Source organism: Populus trichocarpa, chromosome 2 (assembly GCF_000002775.5).
Source record: "Populus trichocarpa isolate Nisqually-1 chromosome 2, P.trichocarpa_v4.1, whole genome shotgun sequence".
Classification (NCBI taxonomy): domain Eukaryota; kingdom Viridiplantae; phylum Streptophyta; class Magnoliopsida; order Malpighiales; family Salicaceae; genus Populus; species Populus trichocarpa.
Genome location: NC_037286.2, coordinates 22588555 through 22615222, shown reverse-complemented (window position 1 = coordinate 22615222; position 26668 = coordinate 22588555). Strand labels below are relative to the sequence as shown.

Genomic DNA, 26668 nt, shown 5'->3' with positions numbered 1-26668 from the left:
TAGCTAGTTAGCTTTTGTTGACTTTGGTCATTCTAGTATGTTGTCATCTTAGTATTTTTTTTTAAAAAAAATATGTTACCATCTTAATTTTTTAAAAGATATCATTCAATATGCATTAGGTTTTTTAAAAAAATACGATCAATTTTTTTTTCTCCTAAAAAACATGTTAACAATGCCTAAATTTTTGTTTTTAATGTTAAAAAGTTTTTATTGATTTTGGTTTGTATTCAATATTATTTCTACAAAAACATGTTTCTATTTATAATATTTACATCATTGGAATATCAAACGTCATTGGACTGACTTTTATTGCTTTGATATAAAGAGTTTGGGTAAGTGGATATAAATTAGGAATATCAAACGTCATTGGAATATCAAACGCCATTGGACTGACTTTTATCGCAAGCAACACTTGATGATTTATATGATTCTTCTTCCAGATAGCAATTGTTAGATAGAAAATATTGGCAAAAATAAATAAAGAAAATAGAAAAGAAGAATATATTTATTCTTTCTACTTTGCGTCAGTTTTTGAGTAGAATTCTAGGGTGGTATTGGCTGTCCAAGGAATCTGTCTACAACACAAGGTCTCAGATAGATAGATTCGTTTTTCTTCAAAAATCAAATGTAAAAAAATGATGTAATTTTAATAAAAATAATTGATGCAATTAAACCAATGACTCACAAGATGATCTAGATACTTTTACAAGTTAATTCTTAAATCGAGTCTAATAACTATAATATATATATCCATGTAAAATTTAGCTATTTTTTTCAATTTTAATCTTTCATCTATTTTAATCTTGGTTTTAAAATTTATATATGGTATTTTAATATATATATATATATATATTGAAATCGCACACTTGCATGTGGGTTAAGATACGCAGTGATTTTATAAAATTATTTATACTAGTATTCTTCTTGTTAAAGCATATTTAACTTTTGAGTTTTCATGAAATCTGATGCATTATGCTAAATAAATTAATATTGCTTCTTAGATAGTACGTAGAGGGCAATGTCTGTTTCGCACCACGGCACCAGTACTATCCTCCTTTCCCGTAAGGCAGCTAGCAGAGGTCATTTCACAATTTTGGTGGTGATGTTCTTGTTCGTTTCGCATCGATACTTCCCCCAGAAACTACATATAGAAATTCCCATAGAGATACCCCAGAGATTTGCCAACTCCTCTGTAAATTCCCCATGATCAGTAGCTAGCACCGACTTGATGGAGACCACCTGCAAATCCAATCACATACTATGGTAAGATTCTTACAAATAGTAATCATAGGAAAAGTCATAGTCATTAAACCTTTCCTGATTTATTGATTCGTGACTTGTTCATCTTATCTCCTGACCAAGCTAAGTGTTAAGAAAAATCAATCTGGAGTATTTTATTTTTAAAAGATTTCAGAATAATATCATTTTAATTTTTTAAAAAATTTAATGGATTATTATCAACCCAGCCAATTTATAATTCGGGCCTTGTGCTGATGAGTAGACTTTTGAATCAGGTGTGATAATACTACGTGTATCCATCTTCTGCTATAAATATTATACCCCCTCTACAACTTCTTCTGCATCGTCAACCAGATATTTCTTTCTAGGATATATACCAAAGATGGGTTCTTACAAACTATAGTTCATATTCATTTCTTGCATCCGTTTACATCAGTTACAGTTAAGACTACATATATACCAATTTTTTCAACTAGCTAGTTCTGTTTGCCAAATTTGGGTGTTGAAGAGTGTATCATGTGGAACCAGATACAGATCCCAGAAGCAGACAGTCTCCATCGTCAGAGTATTCAAGTTGAGACTGAGACAGTTCATGGTGAGAAACTTGCTCTGCAGTGCATGGGCTGCGATGCTTGTGTAGAGAATAAAGGGTGCATGTGTGATCACAGCACCCAAGATTTAAAGAGTGTTGTAAATGAAGCAGATGTTGAGGATCATACCGAGGCTAATAGTTCCTTTGCGCATTCTGTCATCAACATGATTGGAATGCTCATAGGTAAGACTTTCAAATTTCTTGATTCCATCTTCTTACTATATATGAAGGTGCAGGAAGTTAGGGTTTTTTCTTTTTTCCTGTCACAGGGCTTGGGCAGTTATCTGCTCCATATGCTTTAGAAAATGGAGGATGGGCTTCTGCATTCTTGCTGGTTGGAATAGGTGTAATATGTGCATATACATCCCTTCTGCTTGGAAAATGCCTTGAAAAGAGTCCCTCATCAAGGAGCTATGCTGATATTGGACAGCATGCATTTGGCTCCAGAGGAAGACTTTTGGCTTCGACCTTCATTAACGTGGAGATTTTCATGACCCTCGTATCCTATACCATATCACTGCATGACAACCTTATAACAGTATTTGCAGGGACACAACTTAGGCTACTAATATGGACCAAATTATCTACATCTCAGTTACTAACCATGATCGGGGTGCTGATAGCACTTCCTAGTATGTGGATGACAGATCTCTCTTCCATATCTTTCCTTTCATCCGGCGGCATTCTCATGTCCATTATCATTTTCACTTCTGTGGCATGCATTGCCATCTTCCAAGTTGTGAAAGCTAATCATAGTATACCTGCTCTCCACCTCCATAAGATTCCTGCCATATCTGGCCTTTACATCTTCTGTTATGCTGGCCACATCGTGTTTCCCAACTTGTATAAATCCATGAAGGATCCATCTAAGTTTACCAAGGTATCATCGATCACTTCCAATTGTTTTCTCCTCAGCTCAAAGTACAGTACTTGATTTGCTCCTTTTCTTCTTCTTCCGAATAAAACTTCATGAATATTATGTTTTCTATGATGTGATATGTTTGAGAATATTTTGCTCACCCATAATTTCCACTTCCAGGTGTCTATAGTGAGCTTCGCTTCGGTGATAGCACTTTACACATCATTAGCATTCACGGGAGCCAAATTATTCGGCCCTGAAGTAAGCTCTCAAATAACCCTAAGCATGCCTCGACATCTTATCATTACAAAGATTGCACTATGGGCAACCGTGATAACACCCATGACCAAATATGCCCTTGAGCTTGCGCCCTTCTCCGTCCAGATAGAACACAGCCTTCCTGGTTCTTTTAGTTCCAGGACCAAGACAATCATAAGAGGCGCTGTGGGCTCATTCCTGCTACTAATAATACTATCTATAGCACTTTCCGTTCCATATTTTGAGCATGTCCTCAGCCTTACAGGCTCCCTTGTGAGTTTCAGCATTTGCATAGTTTTCCCCTGTGCCTTCTATATCAAGATTTCATCGGCTCAATTATCTAAGTTTTCCCTGATCCTAAATGCGACCCTTCTTGCATTTGGGCTACTTCTTGGGGTCGCTGGGACCATATCCTCTTCAAAGTCGATCTTTACAAGTCTAAAAAGAGATCACTCAGCCTGAACAAAATAAGTTTATGATCCAGAGATTATCCACAATCCTGAACTCTTTTCCACTCCAGCTATCTACCTGATTGATACGCAAAAATAACTGGGCTGCATCTGCTGCATATATACAAGGCAATATATATAGTTGAAGCGGGCTAGCTGATGCATTCTTACATTATAAGACATGGAAAGAGTTTTTGGGTGTATGAAATTGCAGTGACAACTTGCACAAATTGATTCTCTTGTTGTAAATTTACTTATAAATCATAAAACAAGGTTGCTTTACATTAGCCAGAAAAGGTATCACTATCAGTGAAAAAAACGTGTCGTTTGAAATAGTACTCTTCTACTCTTCTGCTGCATGGGCTCTCCCAAGAGGAGAAGCCCGGCTCCACGAGGAGGAGCCCCTCTCCTTCTGCTCTCTCTAGGTACTGTGTATACATGGATGTTTTTTTTTTTATTTATTTATTTTTATCTCTAATGGGTTTAGGCAACTCGCCCGAACTTAATTTTTTCTTATAAATTTTTTCAGGATCTCATGCAGGTACTTTAGTATTTTATATTAATCTAATACTTATTTTTTTGAATAAAATACAACTTAAAATATCACAAATGTAAAATTATATTTCACCTCCTCACAAAAGGATTAGAATCATGGGTTATAAATATCCTATGAATCCTTCAAGAACAAGGTTCACAATCTCTTCATGCTTAACATTTTCAGTATATATATTTTTATAGTCTATCTCTCTAAAATATCATTGCGATTTTTCTCTCTACAAAGTTATTAACTTTACCATCAGAGAGCCCTCACGTCCATTAAAAGAGACTTTTTATAGGTACCGGTTAGTAGACATCATTTGCTACTACCATAGCTATCGATCACCTTAGTTTACTAGACATTATCTGCTACCAACCACCTAGGCTTTTCAAATCAAGCCGCCATATAAGCCCTAGTTAAAATATTTTGAGATATTAAAAATTAAACCCGGAGATAAAGAGGGTTAGGCTAGTTTTAAGGAAACTTAGATTAAATTAAATAAAAGGGGTGAAATTAAAAGTGATAAAGGAGTGTGTAGCATAAATTTTTTGAAGAGAAAATAAGTGGGGACAAAAACAAAACAATAGAACCATGAGGGATCAATGTGTAAATATGAAAAGTTGGAGCTATAAATACTCTATTTCTTCCTCCTCAAAATCGACAGCAAATAGAGAAAATAGGAGGAAGGAAATTTTCAATTCATTTCACCTAATTTAGAGGAAAATCACAAGAATTAGCAAGGTTTATATGAGATTAAGGTTACCTAGTAGGGGAAACTTTATCTAAGGAAGAAACTTTATCTAAGGAAGAAATTAACTAGATTAAGTAAAAGAGTTATGAAAGTTAATGAGATAAAGGGGTTGGCCAAGAGGAATAATGAAGAGGAGTTGACAATTTTAAAGAAGTTGGGAATTGAAGCGCACTTTACCACCAGGTAAGAGGCCCTAGACTTGAATATGCAAGCTTAATTGAATTCGATCAAGAATTAATGCTTTAATCATGAATTTTGTGTTAGGGTTTTTAGGTGAATTTTAGGGATATTGAGGAATTGATGTGAAATGATGGAATTGAGTTAGTGTAGACTTAAAATAATCTAAAACCATGAATAATTAGGGAAAAATTTAAAGTGTTGGGTTATAGAGGGTGTGAGCCACCTTATGCTTGGGAAAAGAGAGTTTGGTTAATTCAATGAGCTTGTTGATTTTGAAAAAATTGATATGTGTTAATGTATAAATGAAGGCTTATAATAGATTTTATCTAAATTATACCATTGTTAGTGTGAATTTGGTTGGTTGGTATTAGAAGGTTTTATTTAGTGATGTTATATGATGTAAAACATAGCAATGGTTATTTTGAGTTGTGAGTAGTCAACTAGATATGTTTGGTTGTTTATTTAACCCGTAGATAAAAATTAGACAGTTTTGTCTCTTTAATTCCAGAAGAGATTAGAGCATGAAAATAGTATGATTTATGATGGGTTCCTTCATAAAAGGTATAGTTAGTGATATTAGCTTTCCAATGAGATTGACCTCGCTTCATTTAGAATTCTAAAACTCTAGATATGGACAAACAATCTGAGGGGAGGTTAGACTAGAATTGTATTGGACAACTTTAGCAAGTTACAAAAAATGGTAGTCTAGGTGCGTAAATAGCAAAATTGGGTTTCCTTTCCTTTAGTAAAAATGTAGTGTTGTATCTTAGGTTTTTTGAGCAAATAAGCCAAATGTTCTTGAATGATTAAATTAAGTTGGTTGAAAATTGGCTAATTTCTACTCTGTTTATATATTGTTCTTAATGTAAGACCGAATCGGTGGAGGTTGTACGGATGAAGTTCATGTATGCATGAATGTGTATGGGGATTATAAAAGTTTCTTTTTAATTTTTAAGTAAACTAACAAAAAAGGATTAAGTGAGAAATTGAAATGGAAATGTCTTAAGCTTGTAACGCCATCGCATTCATGCTAGGAATGATCCTTATTCTATCTTATATTTTATTCTCTAGACTAGAAATATTATGTGTTTACTTTGAAATTATTTTGAATCATGGGTAACTTGTAATGTAATGATTAAACTCACTACCAGAAATTCGCTCAATAGCAACGGATTTACCAACGGAATATTTCTGTCGGTAATTTGAGGTCGAAATTACCGACGGAAACTTTTCAGTCCGTAATTCAGTCGGTAACTACTGACGGACACTTTCTGTCGGTAGTTACCGACTGAATTACGGACGAAAAACGTTCCGAATTAAAAAACAAGGCGGGTCGTTTATGTGGAGGTTTTGGCGGGGTTATTTTTACCGACAGAATCACCGACGGATTCAAAAAGACAGCCTGTACAGTGATGTGACCGGTTCGCCGTTTAAAATGCTGACGAAATCACCGAGGGATTCAAAATGGCAAATCCGTATGATGACGTGTCGATTTTTCTGTCGGAATCACCGGATTTGCCGTCGGTGAAACCGTCGAAAAAAGTTAATATATGTCCTCTCTGCCGACCCTTTCCTCCCCTATTTCTCCTTTTTCTTCCTAATCTCAACTCTCCCCATCTGCAAACAACCAGCCCCCCCCCAAACAAAAATCTCCCTCATCTCAGCACAACAAGTTATATTTCTTGAAGTTTTGTGGTCACAGCATCCGTGTTTTGATTTACCGACGGATTTTATCAATTTTTGTAAGTAATTCTATCTTTTTAAATTTTAACATTTAATTAAATGTCAATTTTTTTTTAGTATATGTATTTTGTTAGTAGATGTACATGTTTTATTGTTATTTCTCAAACAAACTTGTAGTATATGAATGTATAATTCTATACCTGTTATAGTTTGTTTTAGATTTTGTATGATTGTATTTGTTTGTAAATTGTTAAAACTTTATGGAATTACCGAATTACATGTGCTGTTTTGAAATAATTAATAGCTTGCTTAATGGGTCCGTTTAAAGTTTTATCAATGGTATTACGGAGTGGTAATTTCCGTAAATTTATATATATATTAATTTGTATGGACGTTGATAAATGATAATGAATATTTAATATTTATGAGAAGTTGTGATTGGTTTGTTGGATAATCTCGAGGTAAAGTAATATTTTTGCAAGTTTATTTACCTAACTTAGTTAATTAATACATGATGTCATCATAATTTTATAGAGGTTCGATATAAGTCATGGATGATCGTTCATAGATGTATCGAGATTCACCCCAAGGATTGCGGAGGATTGATTATTGTAACGGGGTTCAGGGTTTTATTAATTTCGCAACATCTATTCCCAGAAATTTTACTGAAGGCGGTAATAGGTGTCAATGCAGGAAGCGTCAAAATAAAAAATATCTGCATCCAGATGTTGTAATGATGCATCTTCTACATAAAGGGTTAATGGAGAATTACCAGTGTTGGTATGCACATGGAGAAGTATTTGTTAGTAAAAGGAGAATGGGAGAAATGGTGGATGGGTCTACTTCTAGTGCTAGCAACGTGCATGAAGCGGCAAATGACAACACTAATCCGTACAAAAATATAGTTATGGATGCAATGAGAATGAATCAAGGTAATGTCAGTCAATGTCCAATCATAGAAGAAGAACCTAATGCAGATGCAGCTAGGTTTTTTGATTTGTTGAAAGATTCTGACGAACCATTATGGGATGGCTACACGAACCACAGTAAATTATCGGCTGTAGCACAGGTGTTCACCATCAAGTCAGATCACGGGTTGAGTGAGGCCGGGTATGACAAGATTATTGAATGGGCGAGAAGCATTTTACCTGAAGGGAACAGGCTGAAAGAGAACTTCTATGTTGTGAAGTCCATGATAAAACCTCTCGGTTTAGGATACTAGAAAATTGACATGTGCCCTAACTTCTGCATGTTATACTACCTTGAAAATATTGAGATGACCGAGTGCATGACATGCGGGCATTCCCGTTACAAACCTAGAACTGTCAGGGGAAAGACTCTAGTGGCATATAAAAATCTTAGATATTTCCCGATCACACCTAGACTGCAGAGGTTATTCATGTCACCAAGGACTGTTGAGCAAATGACATGGCACCAAGCACATGATGCGGTTGATGGAGTGATGGTGCATCCTTCTGACGGCGAAGCGTGGAAACGCTTTAACAGTGTTCATCCTTACTTTTCAGCTGAATCAAGGAATGTGCGTCTTGGGTTGTGTACAGACGGATTCAACCCATTTGGGTCATTTGCTGCTCTTTATTCTTGTTGGCCGGTCATACTCACAGTTTATAACTTGCCACCGGGAATGTGTATGAGGCCGGAGTTCATGTTTTTATCTACTGTCATACCCGGTCCAAGCAGCCCGGGGTGGAATATAGATGTTTGTCTTCGACCGTTGATTGATGAGTTGGCCCAGTTGTGGTCCTCCGGAACTCTGACTTATGATATATTGAGGAAACAAAATTTCCTTATGAGGGCGGCTTTGATGTGGACTATCAATGATTTTCTAGCTTATGGAATGCTTTCTAGTTGGAGCACGCATGGGAAACTCGCATGTCCATACTGCATGGAAAACAACAAGGCATTCACGCTAGCAAACAGAGGTAAAGCTTCTTTTTTTTACTGTCACCGTCACTTCTTGCCACTTAATCATAGGTACAGAAAGAACAGAAAAGATTTCTTTGTTGGCAGAGTTGAAAAAGATGTTGCATCCCCGCTTCTTTCTAGTGAAGAATTGCATGATGTTATATCAGAGTACGGTAACATTGTGTTTGGCCTTTAATCAGGTAAGCAAAAGTTTCCTGGTTTTGGTTTGATCCATAATTGGGTAAAGCGAAGTATATTTTGGGAGCTTCCTTATTGGAAGACCAATCTGCTCCGCCATAACCTTGACATCATGCATATAAAAAAGAACTTGTTTGAGAACATTTTCAACACCGTCATGGATATGAAGGGGAAGACAAAGGATAACATCAAAGCTAGATTGGATATAACTTTATACTGTAACCGTAAAAATATGGAGTTGGTTTATGATGAGTCACGGGTCGAAAAACCAAGAGCAAGGTTCATGTTAGAGAAAAACGCACAACTGCTAGTCTATAAATGGCTTAAGAGTCTGCATTTTCCGGATGGACATGCATCGAAAAGATCAAGGCTGGTTAATATAGAGGGCTGCAGATTGTATGGAATGAAGAGTCATGACTGCCACGTGTTTATGCATACACTCATCCCATTAGCTTTTCGTGATTTGTTGCGAAAGAGAATATGGGATGCACTCACGGAGATCAGTCATTTCTTCAGAGATATATGCTCCAGCAAGTTGAATGTTGAGCACATTGAGAGGCTTCAAACAAATATCGTCGAGACACTATGCAAACTTGAGATGATATTCCCTTCATTATTTTTTGACTCAATGGAGCATCTCCCTATACATCTACCGTTCGAGGCAAAAGCTGGAGGACTGGTCCAATATAAATGGATGTACCCATTTGAACGGTTAGATATTACAGTTGCAATATAATTCATATATAAAAGTATTTTCTATGTTTTTCTTAATTGAAAATACTTGATTAATTTAATGCAGGTACTTGTTTAATCTCAAGAAAAAGGTTAAGAACAAGGCACATGTTGAGGGTTCGATATGTGAGGCCTATATTGTTGAGGAGATCTCAACATTTATCTCGTACTATTTCGAACCTCATCTGAGAACGAGAATCAATTGCGTTCCACAGCATGATGATGGCAGTGAAGTGCCTTCCAGTGGGAACTTGTTAATATTCTCCAATACTGCACGACCCACACCTAAAAATGCCGTAAGAGGAAGATATTTATCGGAAATAGAGTTCAAACAAGCACACAACTATGTTCTATTTAACTGTGATGAGCTGAGACCTTTTATTCAGTAAGTTTATATATGTGTAATACTAATTAAATTTTGTTAGTAATATACTGTTAATTATATATTGTAATATCATACACTCATTATCACTTGCAGGCAACATCGACAATATTTGCTCTCCAATAACTCACAGCTGACCGAATCCCAGATCTTTCAATTACAAGATGAACAATTTACCACGTGGTTCAGAACATATGTGAGCACTATCACAAACTCATTCTAACTTGTAAAATTACTACACGTATGCATGTCATTATGAGATTCTCGTTCATTTACTGTTTATTGATGTACATTACATACAAGGTTTATCAAATAGAAAGGAGTGCGCCTAAGTCATTGTCTTCACTAAGCCTGGGGCCTGAAAGAAAATGTAAGTGCTACAACGGGTATTTTGTCAATGGATATGTTTTCATACTGAAGAATACGGGCAAGGAAGAAAGACATACAACAGCGGTGTTTGTGTTAAGGGATCCACTAGTAGTGAGTTAGAAGTTGACTACTATGGTAGATTAGAAGAGGTCGTCGAACTGCAATATCATAACGAGCAAAATATAGTGTTTTTATTCAAATGCTATTGGTACGACACGACTGACAGAGGAATCAAAGTTGATCCGCACTATGGTCAGGTTGAAATCAACTCAAAAGCTAGACTCCGCAACATAAACGATGTCTTTGTTTTCGCAAAGCAATGTCAACAAGTTTATTACACATACACCCCTTCATTTAGAAAGGATCGATCAAGAGTGGATTGGTTGTCCGTTTTAAAAACAAAACCCAGGGGTCGTGTCGAGGTTGTTCAGGATGAGAACGAAGACACAAGTGTGCGAAATGAAGTCTTTCAAGTTAGTGAGTTGGTTGAACCATATCGAGTTGCTCATTCGATTGAATTGGAAGAAAATTCAAATTTTCGTGTTTTCGATGATAGTCTTGTTGATGTTGACACAGAGGAGTTGAATGTTGTTTTGAGCTCTAGCGGACAAGCAAATGTCGATGAAGAAGATGATATCCATATTCAAGATTGCAATGAAGATGACTATTCAATTGATGACGAAGAAGAAGAAAATTCTGATTAACTATCAAAATAAAGCCCTGTGTAAAACCCTTTTTTTCATGTAATTTAGATTATGGATGATATATTTTGTAACACAAAATATTTATTACTTGAAATAATTACTTGAAATGCCACAATCACGAAATAATTACTTGAAATAATTATAAATCATGGATGATATATTTTGTAACACGAAATAATTATTTGAAATGCAACAATCACCGACGTCTATACCGACGGACTAAGTCCGTTGGTATTTCACAGAGAGTTTGAAAATAATTACTTGAAATGCCATAATCACCGACGTCCATGCTGACGGAATAAGTCCGTCAGCATTTCACAGAGAGTTCGAAAATAATTACTTGAAATACCACAATCACCGATGTCATTACCGACAGATATATGTCCGTCGGTAAGTTGTCGGCGGGTTAATATTACCGACAAACTTACCGACGGACTGTGCGAATTCCAAAGGGTTGTGCATTAAATGCATCTTTGACCACATCATCTTGCCGATGAAATTACCGACGGACCACGAAAAATAATAAGGGTCATTAAAAATTTTGGTGCGAAATTCAAAAATTACCGACGGATTTTTGACACTTCACCGATAGAATAAATTAAAATAATAATTAATTTTATATCCGTCGGTGAATCCGTCGGTAAAACTGTCATATAAGTTCCAGCGACCGCCCCTTAAGTTCATTTTTTCTTCTCCTCAGTTTTTCACCTTAAATTTCGATTCTTTTCCTCTTCATTCTTCAAAGCTTTCACCTCCAATCTCTAGCAAGTTTTCTTGTGAATCTTCATCAGTTTAAAAGGTATGTGTTTCTTCTATTTCATTTTACTTTAAGGGTTTTTTTTTTGCTATTTTTTTTTGCTATGTTTTTTGTTTTGGTATATTTTTTGTAATGTAGATAAAGTATTGAATTCAACACATTATTAAAGTAAGCATATTTCATTCCTAAAGTCTATAGTTTTTTTTTTGAATTTATTGAATATTTTTTATGGTTGTATTGGCATAATTATTATTAGTTAATTTGTTGAATATTTATTGTTAATGTTGAATTTACCTTAGAATTAGTAATTGAATATGTTGGAATAATTATTAATTTTACTCTATTATTGCATGATTTGTGTTTAATTGTTTCCATTTATTTTGATTGTTAATCTAGAGTTTTTTTTTTGAATTTATTGTTTTGTTGTATTGGCATAATTATTGAATAATTTTTTGAATTGTAATTGTTAATGTTGAATTTACCTTAGTATTAGTAATTGAATATTTTGGAATAATTGTTAATTTTACTCTATTATTGCATGATTTATGTTTAATTTTTTCCATTAATTTTAATTGTTAGTCTAGAGTTTTTTTTTATTTATTGAATATATTTTATTGTTGTATTGGCATAATTATTGAATAATTTGTTGAATTGTGATTCTTAATGTTGAATTTACCTTAGGATTAGTAATTGAATATGTTGGAATAATTAGTATAAATTGGGTCAATTGGTTGTGGTTATTGTTAATATGTGCAGGTTTGTGGATTTGGGTAGTATCCAGTATAGGAGAGGTGCTGTCGAATTTTTTTTTAACATTTGAATTTAATTATATAATTATTTGTATAGAATTGTGTAGATGCGTAAAATGAAAACCAGAGCTGGTCGCTCACGTATGGTCGCAGCTAGTTCGTCTAGCAGCAAGAAGAGGCACCTACACCACCTACGCCGTCAACCGATGCTGCCTCTTCCAGCGCTACTTCACAGCGCAGAGACAGCATGCCTTCGCAGCGAAATTAATTTACCTGCAAGTACGAGGCACAATGGAAGGACAACCTTTTAATGTAAGTTTGTTAAGGTTTTATTTTTTTTATAAAAAAAATTACAACATAATTTATGAAGTAATCATTATTGAATTTATTTAATTTATTTTCAGGTTCACAAACATTGAAGTCGCCCGAGTAATATCATCGGCGTTTAAATCGTCGATGGAGATTCCATTGTTTCAATGGAGTCAGATATCCAAGCATCCTGAATGGATACCTCAAATCAATGCATGGTTTGACAGGTTTGAGGTTGGTGTTAATTTATAATTTTCAGCTTATTTCTAATAAATTTTTAATATAATTGTAAATAAATTATTATTTTTATTTAAAATTATTTATTTATACACAGAAAAAATTCTGCTAGGACAGTGAGCATAACACTATTGCAATGAGGGTGTGGGAAAATCACGCGGCAACTAGGTAACATCGAAAACAATACAAGATTTTTTTAGACAAAAATTTATGTTTTGAAATGTAATTTTTGGTTGCGTGAAGTAGGTTGCGTGATTTTTTGTATGAAGCACAAAAAAGGCAAAAAAAAACCGCGAGAGATAGGGGTTTCCAAGGCTGGAACAATGTTGCGGTTTGGAGGGATTTCAAACCGATATACATCCCGAAAGATATATGGCCGCACTATCTTGAGCACGTGACGTCTGAGCGGTTCACACGACGCTCACAGTCCGGTGCTGGCAACCGGAATCGGCCAATTCATGGCTCGGTGACAACGCACACTAGCGGCTCCGTTCCGTTTGCTGCACATGCGAAACGGATAGTAAGATTAATTTAAATGAAATATATCGTTAAATTAAGTTGTTGTTAATAAATCTTTTTTCATTATAGGCTACGTCTCTTGAACGTGAGCCGAGCCCGATGGAGCTGTTTGTGGAGACGCATGTGCGGAGTCAAGACCGCCAAAAGGGGGCGCAACAGTTCGTTGATAATCATGCTCAACATTTCGTGGTATGTTTGTTCAACCATTTTATTTTGTAAGTTATTATGTTTATTGAATTGAATATGATGATTACTTTTTTTATTTTCAGGAGACCTATAATAATCGGTTGAGGGAGAGATACAGGGACGATATTTTGACCCATTCGGAATTCGATCCGGATTTGTGGATGGAGGTTGGATCGTCAGGTGGACACGATAAAAATCGGGTTTGCGGGCTCTCCAACACTACAGCCGACAACTTGCGGACGGCCCGTAGTGTTTCAACCGTTGGGAGCTCCCAATCAATATTGAGCTCTCAATCTAAGGAGTTCATGGCCTTGCAGCAACGCACGGCTCAGCTCACCGAAAAATACGACCACCTATCAGTGGAGTATGCATAACTCAAAGCGTCTCATGCACAACAAATAGCGGAGTCTGCACAACAAAAGGCGGCTTATGAACAGCTTCGCGAAGCGGTCATAAACATGGCAATACAGAGTGGAACATGTGCGCCTAATCTTTTTTGGCCGTATAACCACCAGCCTCCTCCTCCAGGATCTCCTCCTCCTCCTCCAGCTCCACCTTTATATTAATTTGTAATAAACATTATTTACCTTTAAAATTTCATTTAATATTTTTTTTGAAACACATTCAGTTTGTAATGAATATTATTTAACTTTGATTTTTTGTTTTTGATGTTTAATATAAATTTTATTTGAATAATTGGTTTTTATTACCATTAATTTATATAATTTTATATTATATATTCTAAATAATTTTTTAAAAACAAATTTAGGAAAAACTATTACAAAGGGTTTTACCGACGGAATGAATCCATCGGCATTTGACAGTACATTCACCGACGCATTTACAGACGGATATATTCGGTCGGTATTTCATACACTCACCGACAACTTTACTGACAGACTGAATCCGTCGGCATTTGACAGTAGCTTCCACAATTACCGACGACTTTACAGATGGATATATTCGGTCGGTATTTCAAACACTCACCAACTTTACCAACAGTACCTAGCCGTCGGTAAATCACGATATCACCGACGGAATAAAATCCGTCGGTATATTTCAAGCGGGAAACTTTTTTTTTGGCGCGCAAATTCCGTCTGTATAACCATCGGCAAATGATTTTTTTGTTTTTCCGACCGCTATAGCGACGGAATGGGGAATCACCGACGAACATAACTCGTCGGTGAAGACTTCGGTAAATAAATCACCGACGAACTGGTAATCACACACCGACGGAATATTTTTGTCGGTAAAACTGTGAAATCTTGTAGTGACTTTTGATTTTGGAGATGTATGAATTTAATACACACACATATAAGCTTTCTTTTAATGCAAATTAATGTTCTGCATTATCGTATGGAAAGTTGTAATATGGAGGTCATGATTGTTGTAATGAAGATCCATGATGATGTCATAATTTATTTTTATATTATTCCCCAAATTCATCTTATTTCTTTCCAAAATCAAAAAAATAAATATTAAAAAATGTAATAAAAATAATAGCAAGAAGGCTGGTGTTTTAGCAAAAGCAAGAAAAATCAAGCTATAATTTTAGACAAAATCAGGAACTTGATTGTACCGCATTTTATCCAAAAATAAAGAGATAATACAGATTCAAGGTCAAATTAAATGATTATTAGACGAATCTGCTTAAAAATTAATCCTAAGAACATAATTAGATTTTTAATAGGCCAATTTGATTTAATCATTGGCCAATTTAAAGTTTAATTATGTTTAGGAATTAATTTGGGTCCAATTGAAGGATTTAATTAGGTGCAAGGACTTAATTATACTTTAAATAAGTAAAATTAATTTTATTAGGGGCTTAATTGGTAAAAAATAAAGTTTAGGAGCCTAAATTTAGGATTAATTGAGAAGATTAGAATTTTAGGAGATCAAATTTAATTTTTACCAAGTCAATTGATTGAAATCAGGGGCAAAATCGCAAGAAAATCAAAGTTTTGGGGTCAATTAAGAACTAAATTGAAGAAATTTACAGCCAATGAGCATTTTGCAAAAGATGTCGAACTCTATGGACCCAATTGGCTGCATTCAAGGGTGAAATTAAAGAAATAAACTCTTAAAAAATCATATCTAGAAAAGTATCTAAATTATTAAGTCAAACTGGTATCTCATAGCAAAGCATGAAGAATCGTAGCGTGAAGAATCAAACTGGTATATAGTAATTTTCTTGAGATAATTTAAATATAAAAAGTAAACTCTTAAAAAATCATTAAGAAAAATTTAGTGGACACATAAAATAATTCAAAACATCCATGAATATTAAAAAACTCTTACAATTATAGCTATTAGATTGATTTAAAGACATACCTAGAAAAGTATCTACGTTATTAAGTCACAAGGTCAACCAGGATCAATCATTTTTATTAAAACTATGTCATTTTATTTTTATTTTGAATCTTTAATGTTAATACAATCGAGTTTGAATTAAGTATGGTTAGGTCAATATCTTATGATGTACAACTAAAATCCTAGCTAAAATCAAGTTCTAAATATGTAAATGAATGGGAGGATGGCTTTGATTTTTGTTTTTAATTTTGCTATTTTAATAATTTAAAAAAAATAAAATGATGTAACCTGTTAGTTTTTTAAGGGTAACTGTTCAAAAAAGATAATAAACTATTATAACCCCATTCAATTGTATAATGAGAAATAAATTTTGTTAACATGTTTTTTGGAATAGAGAGCAAAGATGTTTTTACACTGTAATAATTCACTTTACAATGAGTCGCATAGTAAATATCTAATGCCTTTTAGTTTTCTTTTACTGTTAAAAAGAAAACTCTGAGACATTGATTTTAGATAAAGCTTAAAGCGTTAAGAGCAGGGCTGAGTAAAAAAAATGTTTTCTATTCTAATCACAGCGGCCGCCTCCTTCTCTCCTCTCCTTGCTTCTCTCTGTATCCTGGGAAATCTTGTTGCGACACCGGTCCTCTCCATCCAAAGGCTTGTTGTAAGTAACACTGCTTTCCTATGAAATTATCACGTTTTTATAATTTGGGTTGAGAGTTTAGCTAGCTAGTTTATGTTGACCTTGATCGTTCTAGTATGTTGTTATTTTAATATTTTTTTCTTTTAAAATAAATATGTTACCATCTTAATTATTTTTTTTAAATAGCATTCAATATACATTAGGTTTTTTAAAAAAAATACGATCAATTTTTTTTTCTCCTAAAAAACATGTTAACAATGCCTAAACTTTTGTTTTTAATGTTAAAAAGTTTTTATTGATTTTGGTTTGTATTCAATATTATATCTACAAAAACATGTGAAGAAAAAATTGTTTCAACAACTATTTTAAGAAAACTCCTTTTCATTCTTCTACTTTTGGTCACATTCTGTGATATGATTAGTAGATAAGACAAAACTTGTGGTATCATGTGTGTAGTTTATATTACAAAATACAATTGTATACATAATATAAGTATTGCTAATATTTTATTATTAAGATATAATATTTTAAAATACCTTTCGTATAAAATTTATTAAATATTTTTTTATATCTATAAACCCCAAAATATTTTTTTTCACACAAAATAATTTTTTTTTCACACAAAAAAACTAAAATGGGTTAAAGAAGATAGGTTATGGGAGGTTTTTTTATGTGAAGATTTTGTTTTGGGATTAGACAAATACAAAACAATTTTGACGTTAGACAAAAAATAAAAATATTGAGAGTGTTTTGGTAATTATCCTTTAAACATACGAATTTAAAATTTAAATGGGCTGGCAGAGTTAGGCGGATAGCCATTCAACCAATGTAAACATTAATAAGAAATGTAAATATCAATAAGAACTAATTAATTAATTAACTATAAACTGGGAGGGCGGCGGCGGCGGCCGCGGCGGGGCACTATTCATTGAAATAATACTTTGCTTTGTTTTTTCTTTTAATTAATATTTTTTTATTTTAATTTTATTTTTTAATATTAGATTTTTTTCTATTTAGTTATCACACTCTCATGACATGGATCCTAAGCTTGACAGGTTAACCCGGTTTGACAGGTTAACCCAGTTTGACTCAGATTGTTTTTCTTTTTCTTAATTAGTTTTTGTTCTTCCAGTTTCATCATTTAATATTGATTTTACTGAGAATTAAACTTCATGATTTGTTTTGTTTACTTTTTAATAAATTATCTTGATCTTATAACACGAGAATAATGCTTAACGGATTAACCTAAGTTAACTCGAGTTGTTTTTTTATGTGTACCCCTCCACACTATTCATTGAAATAATACTTTACTTTGTTTTTTCTTTTAATTAATATTTTTTTATTTTAATTTTATTTTTTAATATTAGATTTTTTTCTATTTAGTTATCACACTCTCATGACATGGATCCTAAGCTTGACAGGTTAACCCGGTTTGACAGGTTAACCCAGTTGACTCAGATTGTTTTTCTTTTTCTTAATTAGTTTTTGTTCTTCCAGTTTCATCATTTAATATTGATTTTACTGAGAATTAAACTTCATGATTTGTTTTGTTTACTTTTTAATAAATTATCTTGATCTTATAACACGAGAATAATGCTTAACGGATTAACCTAAGTTAACTCGAGTTGTTTTTTTATATGTACCCCTCCACACTATTCATTGAAATAATACTTTACTTTGTTTTTTCTTTTAATTAATATTTTTTTTATTTAATTTTATTTTTTAATATTAGATTTTTTTCTATTTAGTTATCACACTCTCATGACATGGATCCTAAGCTTGACATGTTAACCCGGTTTGACAGGTTAACCCAGTTGACTCAGATTGTTTTTCTTTTTCTTAATTAGTTTTTGTTCTTCCAGTTTCATCATTTAATATTGATTTTACTGAGAATTAAACTTCATGATTTGTTTTGTTTACTTTTTAATAAATTATCTTGATCTTATAACACGGGAATAATGCTTAACGGGTTAACCTAAGTTAACTCGAGTTGTTTTTTTATGTCTTTTATTTAATTGATTTTTTTTCAATTTTATCATTTAACATTAGGTCAGTTAGGAATTGAGTTTCATAATCTATTTTGATTTGTTTTTTATGAGAATATTTTGGTCTTAAAATCAACGTCATGAGTTTTGACACTTTAACTCTAGTTAAATCAGGTTGTTTTTTTATTTTATTTTTCTAAAAGGTTATATTGGTCTCATTACCTGGGTCACGAGTCCTTCAACATTGGACTTGCTTTTTATTGGATTGTCTCTGTCTCATGACCTGGGTTGCGGGTTGATTAGGGATTGACTTATTTTTTTAAAAAAAAATGATTTTTTCTCCAATTTCATCAATTAATGTTGTGTTTAATTGAAAATAAGGCTTCATGATTTGTTTTTGTTTGTTTTTCATTAGGTTATCTTGGTCTCATGACTCGGTAATAGTGCTTAACGGTTAATTCGGGTTAACTTGACTTATTTTTTATGTCATTTTTTTAATTAAGATTTTTACAAATTTCATTGTTCAACATTAGGTCTGATAGAGACGATTTAGAATCGAACTTTATAATTTGTTTCGACTTTCTCTCTATAGGGTTATCCTAGTATCAAGACTAAAGTTGCGAATTTGACAGGTTAACCTGGGTTAAATCATGTTATTTTTTTATTTTTTTCTATAAGGTTATCTCAGTCTGATTACCCGAGTCATAAGTTTGATGGATTGACTCAGGTTGTTTTTTTATGTTTTTTTTAATCTCGACCTTCAATATTGGGTTGGTTAGGAATTGAAATTTGTAATTTGTTTTGATCTGCTTTTCATGAGGTTATCTCAGTCTTATGACCATGGTTGCAAGTTTGACGTGTTAACCCGAGTTGTTTTTTTAGGTCTTTTTTTAATTGATTTTTTTTTCAATTTCATCATTCGATATTGGGTTGATTGAGAATTAGGCTTAATAATTTATTTTGATTTGTTTTCTATAGCATTATCATAGTCTCATAATCTGGGTCATAAATTTGACATGTTAACCCGGGTTGTCCAAGATCAATCCAATATGTTATTATTTTAATATTAAAAGAAGATATTATCTTAAAATTTTGTTTAGTTAAAATTTACTTTCACGGGTTGTGTGGGTTGTTTTTTGACCAGTAAAATCAACCAAGTTATATTGGGTAAACTCTGACATGATTTTTTTTTTGCTAGGAAAAAAAACATTAACAATATTTGAATATTTTTTTTATGTTCAAGAAAAAATTGACTTAACCCGCAGCATAGCGCGGGTCAATCATCTAGTTGTGAACTAATTGTGAAGCAGAAATTATTGTTTCTTTTTTCATAAAGTACAGTTAATTGGAATAATATATTTTTTTTATTTTTTTATTTAATATTAGATTTATTGGAAATTCAACTTCATAATTTATTTTGGTTTGTTTTCTGTGAGGTTATCTTAATCTCAGGACTCTAGTCACAAGTTTTGTAGGTTAACCTGGTTGACTCAAGTTTTTTCTGGTCCTTTTTTGTAATTTTTTTTTCAATATTATCTTTTGCCATTTGAATTGATTGGAAATTAAGCTTCATAATTTGTTTCAGCTTACTTTTTATAAGATTATCCTAGTCTTCTAAGTTAAGGGTTTGCCAAGTTCAACCGAGTTGACTCAAGTTTTTTTTTATTGATTTTTTTTTATTTTATCATTCAATATTAGATTGATTAGCAATCAAACTTCATAATTTATTTTGATTTGCTTTTTATTGGGTTATCATTGTCTCATGATCAAAGCTTGACAAGTTAACCCAGGTTGACTCAGGTATTCTTATTCTTTTTGGAATTGATATGTTTTTCAATTTTATTTTTCAACATTGGGTTGATTAAGAATTGGGCTTCAATATATAGTTTGATTTGTTTTCTATGAAATTATCACGGTCTCATGACATGGATTACATATTTTACATGTTAACTTGGGTTGACATGAGTTGATCTAATATATTGTTGTTTTAATAATTTTTTAAAAAGATGTTGTTTTGAAATTGGTTTTTTTATTGTCCAAATACTTTTGGGCATGCCATTTATTTGAGTTGTCCAATTTATGGTAAATATATTTTAGTTGTATTTTGCAATTAATTCCCTGAATTTAAAATATTGAATTTAATTAAATACAAATAAACTCAATCAAACAATTTAATTGCTTCGATATAAAGAGTTTGGTTAAGTGGATATAAATTAGGAATATCAAACGTCATTGGAATATAAAATGTCATGGGAATATCAAACGTCATTGGAATATCAAATGTCATTGGATTATTTATATGATTATTCTTCAGATAGCAATTGTTAGATTAGAATATTGGCAAAAATAAACAAAGAAAAAAGAAAAGAAGAATATATTAATTTATTCTTCTTTGCGTCAGTTTTTGGGTACAATTCTAGGGTGGTATTGGCTGTCCAAGGAATCTGTCTACAACACAAGGTCTTAGATAGTTGGATTCCTTTTTCTTCAAAAATCAAAAGTAAAGAAAAAAATGGGTTTATCATGGGTATATTCAGATGGCTGTCCAAAGCTTTGTTACTGAACTTCATTCATGGGTTTATCCAGGATAAGGTCTTGATAACAATTCTAGTTAATTAATTTTTTTTAAGATTATAATAATACCATTTTATTTTTTTAAGAAATTAATGAATTTTTTATCAGGTTATAGATTAACTTGAGTTTTTCATCGAATCACACTAAATTAATTCTCAAACCTTTTTAAAATTGACTTATGATAACCCTGGACTCTTCACTCGGCTAAGTTTCACGGGTGCGTGTAGTTGAGAAACTAATTAGCATTTTATTTTTATTATTTTTTTAATTTAATTTATTTTTCAATTTAGTTCTTTATTATTATTTTTTCATTATTTTTTAGTTATACTAGATTTGATCATCATTGTTTTAATTACTATTTACTTTCTTTTTTATTTTTTGATGATTGAGAATTTTATTTGTGATTTTTTTGTTTTTGCCTTCTACGGGGTATTCCCGATCTTATGACTTAGGTCACTGGTTTCAAATATTAGCCTGATTTAACTTTAATTATTTTTTTCAATTTCATCATTTGACATTATACTATTGAGCCTTGAGCTTTCTGATTTTTCTCATTTTGTTTTCTATGGGGTTATCTTGGGTCGAGGTTAGTCAAGTTAACCCGAGTTTACTCAGATTGCTTTTATTTTTATTTTTATTTTATCCTTTAACATTAGGCTATTGGGTCTTAAGGTTTCTGATATTTTATGTTTTTCCTTTCTATGGTGTTATCTTAGGACGCGAGTTAGTCAAGCTAACCCGATGTGACTTAGGTTTTTTTTTTTCCAATTTTATTTTTTATTTAACTTCAATATTATTTTTTACTAGGTTATTTAAAAAAATAAATTTTGATCCTAATCTCATGTTGTGTGTGGCGAGTTAGTAGAGTGAACTCGAGACTCGGGTTGATTTTGGATTCAATTACAACTCCCTTTTTAATTTCAATTAGGGCATATTATTTGAACATATTATTTGAACTACATTGGCTGGACTCGGAATTTATATGTGGTATTGTTTGATATGCATCATAGTTATTAAAATGGCCTAACATAATAGATTAATATAGAAAATAGCAATTCAAAACCTAACCAATGATGTTTTTCAAGTTAAAATAAAAAGATATTGACTCGTTCGGGCTAATCCGTAACCTGATTTATCTAGCTAAACTAGGCTAGATCAACTTTTTAAAAAAAATTTAAAAAAAAATGATATCATTTTAATAAAAATAATTGACCTGATTAAACCAATGACTCATAAATTGACCTAGAACTTTACGAGTTAGTTCTCGAATCAGTCTGACAACTATAATATACATATCCATATAAAATTTAGCTATTTTTTTCAATTTCAATCTTTCTTCTGTGTGTGTGTGTGTGTGGAACACATTCTTGAACGTCACCCACAGGTGAGCAGCCATTTTCAATAGCCAAACCATAAGGAAAAACCTGTCAACTTTAGATTCATCAGCGATCGTACACATGTGAGTTAGGATACACAATAATTTAGGAAATCACTCATCTTAATATTATTTTAATTTAAGCATATTTAGCTTTAGATTGCTTATGAGATCCGGTGCATTATACTAGATAAAAAAAAAAAGTCTAATATTATATTTTGGTTAATATATAAATGGCACCAGTCCTATCTAAAAAAGAAAATGTAGTTGGAGTCGAAATTGCATCATAAATTAATATTGCTTCTTAGATAGTAGAGGGCAATGTCTGTTTCGCACCAGTACTATCCTCCTTTCCCGTAAGGCAGCTAGCAGAGGTCATTTCACAATTTTGGTGGTGATGTTCTTGTTCGTTTCGCATCGATACTTCCCCCAGAAACTACATATAGAAATTCCCATAGAGATACCCCAGAGATTTGCCAACTCCTCTGTAAATTCCCCATGATCAGTAGCTAGCACCGACTTGATGGAGACCACCTGCAAATCCAATCACATACTATGGTAAGATTCTTACAAATAGTAATCATAGGAAAAGTCATAGTCATTAAACCTTTCCTGATTTATTGATTCGTGACTTGTTCATCTTATCTCCTGACCAAGCTAAGTGTTAAGAAAAATCAATCTGGAGTATTTTATTTTTAAAAGATTTCAGAATAATATCATTTTAATTTTTTAAAAAATTTAATGGATTATTATCAACCCAGTCAATTTATAATTCGGGCCTTGTGCTGATGAGTAGACTTTTGAATCAGGTGTGATAATACTACGTGTATCCATCTTCTGCTATAAATATTATACCCCCTCTACAACTTCTTCTGCATCGTCAACCAGATATTTCTTTCCTAGGATATATACCAAAGATGGGTTCTTACAAACTATAGTTCATATTCATTTCTTGCATCCGTTTACATCAGTTACAGTTAAGACTACATATATACCAATTTTTTCAACTAGTTCTGTTTGCCAAATTTGGGTGTTGAAGAGTGTATCATGTGGAACCAGATACAGAAGTCCATTGGGAAATTACCCTGCCCAGAAGCAGACAGTCTCAATCGTCAGAGTATTCAAGTTGAGACTGAGACAGTTCATGGTGAGAAACTGGCTCTGCAGTGCATGGGCTGCGATGCTTGTGTAGAGAATAAAGGGTGCATGTGTGATCACAGCACCCAAGATTTAAAGAGTGTTGTAAATGAAGCAGATGTTGAGGATCATACCGAGGCTAATAGTTCCTTTGCGCATTCTGTCATCAACATGATTGGAATGCTCATAGGTAAGACTTTCAAATTTCTTGATTCCATCTTCTTACTATATATGAAGGTGCAGGAAGTTAGGGTTTTTTCTTTTTTCCTGTCACAGGGCTTGGGCAGTATCTGCTCCATATGCTTTAGAAAATGGAGGATGGGCTTCTGCATTCTTGCTGGTTGGAATAGGTGTAATATGTGCATATACATCCCTTCTGCTTGGAAAATGCCTTGAAAAGAGTCCCAGATCAAGGAGCTACGCTGATATTGGACAGCATGCATTTGGCTCCAGGGGAAGAGTTTTGGCTACGACCTTCATTGATTTGGAGATTTTCATGACCCTAGTATCCTTTACCATATCACTGCATGACAACCTTATAACAGTATTTGCAGGGACACAACTTAGGCTACCATTATGGACCAAATTATCTACATCTCAGTTACTAACCATGATCGGGGTGCTGATAGCACTTCCTAGTCTGTGGCTGACAGATCTCTCTTCCATATCTTTCCTTTCATTCGGCGGCATTCTCATGTCCATTATCATTTTCACTTCTGTGGCATGCATTGCCATCTTCCAAGTTGTGAAAGCTAATCATAGAATACCTGTTCTCCACCTCCATAAGATTCCTGCCATATCTGGCCTTTACATCTTCTGTTATGCTGGCCACATCGTGTTTCCCAACTTGTATAAATCCATGAAGGATCCATCTAAGTTTACCAAGGTATCATCGATCACTTCCAATTGTTTTCTCCTCAGCTCAAAGTACAGTACTTGATTTGCTCCTTTTCTTCTTCTTCCGAATAAAACTTCATGAATATTATGTTTTCTATGATGTGATATGTTTGAGAATATTTTGCTCACCCATAATTTCCACTTCCAGGTGTCTATAGTGAGCTTCGCTTCGGTGATAGCACTTTACACATCATTAGCATTCACGGGAGCCAAATTATTCGGCCCTGAAGTAAGCTCTCAAATAACCCTAAGCATGCCTCGACATCTTATCATTACAAAGATTGCACTATGGGCAACCGTGATAACACCCATGACCAAATATGCCCTTATGTTTGCGCCCTTCTCCGTCCAGATAGAACACAGCCTTCCTTCTTCTTTTAGTTCCAGGACCAAGACAATCATAAGAGGCGCTGTGGGCTCATTCCTGCTACTAATAATTAATACTAACTATAGCACTTTCCGTTCCATATTTTGAGCATGTCCTCAGCCTTACAGGCTCCCTTGTGAGTTTCAGCATTGCATAGTTTTCCCCTGTGCCTTCTATATCAAGATTTCATCGGCTCAATTATCTAAGTTTTCCCTGATCCTAAATGCGACCCTTCTTGCATTTGGGCTACTTCTTGGGGTCGCTGGGACCATATCCTCTTCAAAGTCGATCTTTACAAGTCTAAAAAGAGATCACTCAGCCTGAACAAAATAAGTTTATGATCCAGAGATTATCCACAATCCTGAACTCTTTTCCACTCCAGCTATCTACCTGATTGATACGCAAAAATAACTGGGCTGCAGCTGCTGCATACAAGGCAATATATATAGTTGAAGCGGGATAGCTGATGCTCCCACAGTAAATTTTCTTACATTATAAGACATGGAAAGAGTTTTTGGGTGTATGAAATTGCAGTGACAACTTGCACAAATTGATTCTCTTGTTGTAAATTTACATATAAATCATAAAACAAGGTTGCTTTACATTAGCCAGAAAAGGTATCACTATCAGTGAAAAAATACTCTTCTGCTGCATGGGCTCTCCCAAGAGAAGAAGCCCGGCTCCACGAGGTGGAGCCCCTCTCCTTCTGCTCTCTCTAGGTAGTGTGTATGGTTTATATATATATATATATATATATATATATATATATATATATATATATATCATCTCTAATGGGTTTAGGCAATTTGCCTGAACTTAATTCTTTTTTATAAATTTTTTTAAGATCTTATGCGAGTGTTTTAGTATATTATATTGATCTATTTTTTTTTTTTAAGTAAAATACAACTTAAAATATCATAAATATAAAATTATATTTCACTTCATCACAAAAGAACAAGACTCATGAGTTATAAATACCCCATGAATCCTTCAAGAATAAGGTTCACAATCTCTTCATGCTTAACATTTTTAGTATATATATTTTTATAGTCTATCTCTCTAAAATATCATTGCAATTTTTCTCTCTACAAAGTTATTAACTTTACCATCGAAGAGTCCTCACGTCTATAAAAAGGAACTTTTTATAGGTACCGATTACTAGACATTATCTGCTACCAACCACCTAGGCTTTTCATATCAAGCCGCCATGTAAGCCCCAATTAAAATATTTTGAGATATTAAAACTTAAACCCAGAGATAAAGAGGGTTAGGCTAGTTTTAAGGAAACTTAGATTAAATTAAATAAAAGGGGTGAAATTAAAAGTGATAAAGGAGTGCATAGCTTAAATTTTTAGAAGAGAAAATAAGTGGGGACAAAAACAAAACAATAGAACCATGAGGGGTCAATGTGTAAATATGAAAAGTTGGAGCTATAATACTCTATTTCTTCCTCCTCAAAATCGACAGCAAATAGAGAAAACAGGAGGAAGGAAATTTTCAATTCATTTCACCTAATTTAGAGAAAAATCACAACAATTAGCAAGGTTTATATGAGATTAAGGTTACCTAGTAGGGGAAACTTCATCTAAGGAAGAAATAAACTAGATTAAGTAAAAGAGTAATGAAAGTTAAATAGATAAAAGGGTTGGCCAAGAGGAATAATGAAGGGGGGTTGAAAATTTTAAAGAGGTTGGGAATTGAAGCGCACTTTACCACCAGGTAAGAGGCCCTAGACTTGAATATGCAAGCCTAATTGAATTCGA

General features: G+C 33.3%; 1 protein-coding gene and 1 pseudogene across 2 annotated transcripts; both read left to right on the top strand.

The window, feature by feature from the left end:
• Positions 1-1103: 1103 nt before the first annotated feature.
• LOC7466187 (amino acid transporter AVT1H) lies at positions 1104-3684 on the top strand. 2 transcript variants are annotated; one of them, XM_024595150.2, is made up of 4 exons: positions 1104-1263; positions 1768-2014; positions 2101-2711; positions 2871-3684. In XM_024595150.2, the coding sequence occupies exons 1-4, from the start codon at positions 1261-1263 to the stop codon at positions 3408-3410; spliced, it is 1401 nt and encodes a 466-aa protein (XP_024450918.1). In that variant the 5' UTR covers positions 1104-1260; the 3' UTR covers positions 3411-3684. The 2 variants fall into 2 exon arrangements, with proteins under 2 accessions (XP_024450918.1, XP_002302894.3); XM_002302858.4 differs by lacking the exon at positions 1104-1263 and having other exon boundaries at positions 1704-2014.
• On the top strand, positions 1535-25507 carry LOC7466224 (amino acid transporter AVT1H-like; annotated as a pseudogene).
• The last annotated feature ends 1161 nt before the right edge of the window (positions 25508-26668 follow it).

Excerpts from the sequence above, each read along its gene's own strand:
- LOC7466187 (XM_002302858.4), top strand. The coding sequence starts at position 1,756 with ATGTGGAACCAGATACAGATCCCAGAAGCAGACAGTCTCCATCGTCAG. Across the intron at positions 2,015-2,100 it reads CATGATTGGAATGCTCATAG|GGCTTGGGCAGTTATCTGCT; the intron begins GTAAGACTTTCA and ends TTCCTGTCACAG. Across the intron at positions 2,712-2,870 it reads ATCCATCTAAGTTTACCAAG|GTGTCTATAGTGAGCTTCGC; the intron begins GTATCATCGATC and ends TTCCACTTCCAG.